Consider the following 4,508-nt stretch of genomic DNA (forward strand, 5'->3'; position numbering starts at 1 on the left):
AAAAAAAAAAAAAAAAAAAAAAAAAAAAAAAAAAAAAAAAACTGGTCCTCTTTATTTATTATTATTTATTTATTTTTCTTTGGCACTTTTTATTTTCTAAAGAAAATGATAAAAAGGTTATCAATATTTTAATTATCAATTAATTCTTTTTATTACATTAAATTTAATTTATTTTTCGTTGTTTTCAAGGTTGAGTTAATTAAGAAGGAAAAAAAATTAATTAATTTTTTAAATAATACAAAAAAACAATATAAATTTGACGTATTCAACATTTTTCCACCCATAAATAGTTATATTTTTTTAAGTTAAATAATAAAATTGAAGGTAAAATGGGAGAATTTAAGGAAAATAATTTTTATTTTAGAAGTTAATTAAATGATTAAAATATTAATTTATTTAAAATTATTTAGTTTCAGACAGAAAAAAAAAAAAAAAAAAAAAAAAAAAAAAAAAAAAAAAAAAAAAAAANGGAGGAAGGAGTCCGAAAAATCCAACAATCAGAGCCCCAAATGTGTTCATTCGGACGCCCATGACTGCGATCTGTTTCGAATTCCAACCCTAACAATAAATTCTCTCGGGAGAGGAAGAACAGCAACTGCCTCGTTAATGCCTTGACACAAGGAAATTGTAGCAAAACAAGCAAAAAAACAGGGGTCGTTTGCTTGAAGAAATCGCTCAAATTCGTCTTCTTCTTCTTCTCCTTGTTGTTGTTGTTGTTCTCTGGTTTTTGCTGCGACTTCTTTGGCTTGCATGCCGGTTCTTTCTTCTGTTTGAGCCATGGCGGCTAAGAAACTCTGTGAGACCTTCTCCAAGAGCCTGATCGACGAGGTTCAGAAATGGGGTTGCATGAAACAGACTGGGGTTAGCTTGAGATACATGATGGAGTTTGGTTTGAAGCCTACTCCCAGGAATTTGCTTATTTCTGCTCAGTTTCTTCACAAGGAGCTTCCAATTCGGATTGCTAGAAGAGCTATTGAACTCGAGAATCTTCCTTATGGCCTCTCTGTTAAACCTGCTGTTTTGAAGGTCTTTCTCTTCACCTTTCTGAATTCTTGAATTTATGAACATTATCTGACTGCGACCAATTAGGAATCTGCTAATTGATTCATGTAATGTTTTTGTTTCTTCATTTTTCATCACTGGCTTCTGATTTTGGCGTCTGATCGTCACTTGTGCATTTTTTGAAAATTCTTTAGACCTTTTTTGTGTTGCCAATTAACTTGTTTGTTTGAAGTTTCCAATTTAGGATGTGCATCTTTATCACTGTTCATGTTTGTTTGTTTGAATTCTATACAATTATTCTATTCTCTATTCGTTGTTGTGGAAGATTCCCTTAGCTCTTTTGCTGGTTAACTGCTTTCTGCTACAGATTGCTCTTAAGAGTTCAATTCTTTGTTGTATTTTATATCTACTATATTTGGGACATATTTTTTTCCTACAAAAGTGCATGCATTATTAAATGTTCAAACGTTTTGGGGTTTGTTCTAGGACAACATTTTTTGGTAATTTTTTTGTAAAGTTGTTCTAAAATTTGTGTATGTTTCAGAAAAATGAACTTACTGTTCATCTCAGAATCACATTCTTGTGAATAGTGATTTCGATGTATATGAACTTTTCTCTGTTCTTCATAATCACAATCTTTGAAAACGGAGAACTGTTTTTGAACCAGTTGTGCAATCAGTAGCCCATTAGTTTCTTATTTGAGTATCACGGTGTATGAAAAGGCAGAATTCTGTATATTATACTTAGGTTCGCGACTGGTATTTGGATTCTTTCCGTGACCTTCGGGCCTTCCCCGAGATAAAGAACCCAGATGATGAAAAGGAGTTTACACAAATGATAAAGGCAATTAAGGTGAGACACAACAACGTGGTTCCGATGATGGCTTTAGGCGTTCAACAGCTGAAGAAGAGCATTGCTCTAGATAGTATTGGTTATCAAGATCTTCATGAGATTCATCAGTTTTTGGATCGCTTCTACATGTCGAGAATTGGGATTCGTATGCTCATTGGTTGGTTGAATTTCAATTCCCATCTAAGTTTTCTTTGGAGGGGAATATCAAAATCTAAATCATGCCAGTATTTTGTGATTTCTGGAGGCTTAACACGTCGTTTGTGAAATTTGATTGTTACTCAGGGCAGCATGTCGAATTACACAACCCCAATCCCCCTCCTGACTGTGTAGGATATATACACACAAAAATGTCTCCTGTGAAGGTCGCGGAGAGCGCCAGTGAGGATGCTCGTGCTATCTGTTTGCGTGAGTATGGCAGTGCCCCTAATATCAAAATCTATGGAGATCCAAGTTTTACATTTCCGTAAGTTCTTCATTTTGACTTCCTCGTGTTGTTTCCTGCTTCTAGATCTTATTGTTCCATGTTTTGCCAATGTAGCTCTATCTGGGATTGGATTTTGAGACCATTGATCTCTGTTATGTTCTTTGTTTCTATGTTCTTTTGTTTTTTAACCTTTTCAGTTATGTTCCAACACATTTGCAACTTATGGTCTTTGAGTTGGTTAAGAACTCGTTACGTGCCGTGCAAGAGCGTTTTATGGATTCTGATAAAGTTGCTCCTCCAGTTAAAATTATAGTTGCTGATGGAATTGAGGATGTCACTATTAAGGTATAGGTCTTTTGCATCACCAAAGTTAAGAAACTTTATTCTCTACGCAGTCTCATAATAACTGTGTATATGACTGACTTATAGGTATCCGACGAGGGCGGTGGCATACCTCGAAGCGGGCTTCCCAGAATTTTCACCTACCTCTACACCACAGCAAAAAACCCTCTGGACGAACATCCCGATCTGGGAACAGCAGACTTGGTGACAATGGCTGGATATGGTTATGGCCTTCCGATAAGTCGTCTGTATGCCCGTTATTTTGGCGGGGATCTGCAAGTGATCTCCATGGAAGGATATGGTAAGTAGATTCTTGGTTTTTTAGTTTTCACAGTTGACTTCAGTAGTTTTAAGCACAATTCTGTAAATGCTGTTTCTTTCTTGTACACGGCTCACAAAATCCAACCCCGTCACTTATTACGGTGCTTCGAACCGTTTCTGGAACGACTAGAGAAACAGAGAAAAGCTTCATGTTCCTTCATCGATCAGCCTTTCCTCCATGTTTAGATCTCTAGGATCCGAAATCATGTCTGATTCTCTCATTCTACTTAGTTCTAGAGTCGAGGACGAGGCGTTTTATATACCCTCTAGACTCCATCTATAACAGCCGGTTTCCATACCCTTACAAAAAATGTTTCATTCTCTTTCCCAACTGACGTGGGATCTCACACCATCAATCACAGTTGATGGAAAGCATATCTTGAAAAGTTGATTTCTAACCGTCATGTCGCATCTGCATGTGAACTCAACGTCGATATGGTCGCTCGTTCTCGGGCTGATAACTGTTATATTACTATTGAACTGTTTACAGGAACAGATGCATATCTACACCTATCTCGTCTGGGGGATTCACAAGAGCCACTGCCATGAGCAAAAGGAAGAAGAAGATTTGGTATTGAAATTGATCCAATTTGTAAGAACTTGGAATTTAGTAAAAGCGCATTCCTTTACCTTTACCTTTAACCTTTGCCTTTGCCTTTGTATATTCTGCCTTTTGCTTTATGCAAAAATGCATTTTCTCATTACCATACCATTTATTATTCCTTAGCCATTTCTTTAACATATTCTCTTTTTTTTTTCTTTAATTAGTCCAATTTTTTTATTTTTTTTATTTTTTTGAAAAAAACCTTTAGTTAATAAATTATCATTACACCAAACAATATTTTTTAAATGTTTATAGAAAAAAATTATTAAAAAAAAAATCCAAACATAGTATAAAATCTAGGTATATAATTGATTTTATAATAGTTATTATTATTTTAATCAACTTGTGATTGATAAATTTGGATATAATCCATATTTTGAGTTATGTTGAAAACGACTTCTTTTCTCGAATTAAAAATTATTGGGCTGTTTTATTTATTTATTTTTATTTATTTAGTTAATTTTTTTTAAGACCAAACATGTCAATTCTATTGTTTTATTCTATTTGTGAAATTTATAATTGTTTATTAAACAAACATTTAAATTCTTAATCAAATTTAAATATAAATAATAAGTTTTTCAAAACTAAAAAAAAATAGTTTTTAAAATTTGGTTAATAATTTAAATATTTTTTTAAATATCTATGAAAATAATGGTGTAAAAATTGTGGAAAAAAAACCCCAATTTTTTAAAATAAAAAAATATATATAAAAGAATGATAACTGAAAATTTACAAGAAAATATATGAAATTATCTTAAATTCATTGTACTTTATAGTAATTTTAAAAAAATCGATCCCAAATAATCATTAATGAATACAATAAAGTTGTTGGCACATCGATGTCAAGTTGACCCTTATAAAGATGAATTAAATGGATATTATCGTTTCAATAATATATATATATATATATATATATATATATATATATATATATATATATATATATATATATATATATAAAAA

The 4,508-nt window shown here is 32.3% G+C and overlaps 1 protein-coding gene across 1 annotated transcript; it reads left to right on the plus strand.

Annotated features, from left to right (window-relative positions):
• Nucleotides 1-475: 475 nt before the first annotated feature.
• LOC111457914 (pyruvate dehydrogenase (acetyl-transferring) kinase, mitochondrial) lies at nt 476-3,660 on the plus strand. The gene is made up of 6 exons (XM_023100361.1): nt 476-1,026; nt 1,750-2,011; nt 2,137-2,317; nt 2,476-2,623; nt 2,708-2,921; nt 3,432-3,660. The coding sequence occupies exons 1-6, from the start codon at nt 778-780 to the stop codon at nt 3,488-3,490; spliced, it is 1,113 nt and encodes a 370-aa protein (XP_022956129.1). The 5' UTR covers nt 476-777; the 3' UTR covers nt 3,491-3,660.
• The last annotated feature ends 848 nt before the right edge of the window (nt 3,661-4,508 follow it).

Source organism: Cucurbita moschata, unplaced genomic scaffold (assembly GCF_002738365.1).
Source record: "Cucurbita moschata cultivar Rifu unplaced genomic scaffold, Cmos_1.0 Cmo_Scf00020, whole genome shotgun sequence".
Classification (NCBI taxonomy): Eukaryota; Viridiplantae; Streptophyta; class Magnoliopsida; order Cucurbitales; family Cucurbitaceae; genus Cucurbita; species Cucurbita moschata.

Coding starts and splice junctions, on each gene's coding strand:
- LOC111457914 (XM_023100361.1), top strand. CDS start 778: ATGGCGGCTAAGAAACTCTGTGAGACCTTCTCCAAGAGCCTGATCGAC. Junction 2,012..2,136: donor TGGGATTCGTATGCTCATTG/GTTGGTTGAATT, acceptor ATTGTTACTCAG/GGCAGCATGTCGAATTACAC. Junction 2,318..2,475: donor GATCCAAGTTTTACATTTCC/GTAAGTTCTTCA, acceptor TAACCTTTTCAG/TTATGTTCCAACACATTTGC.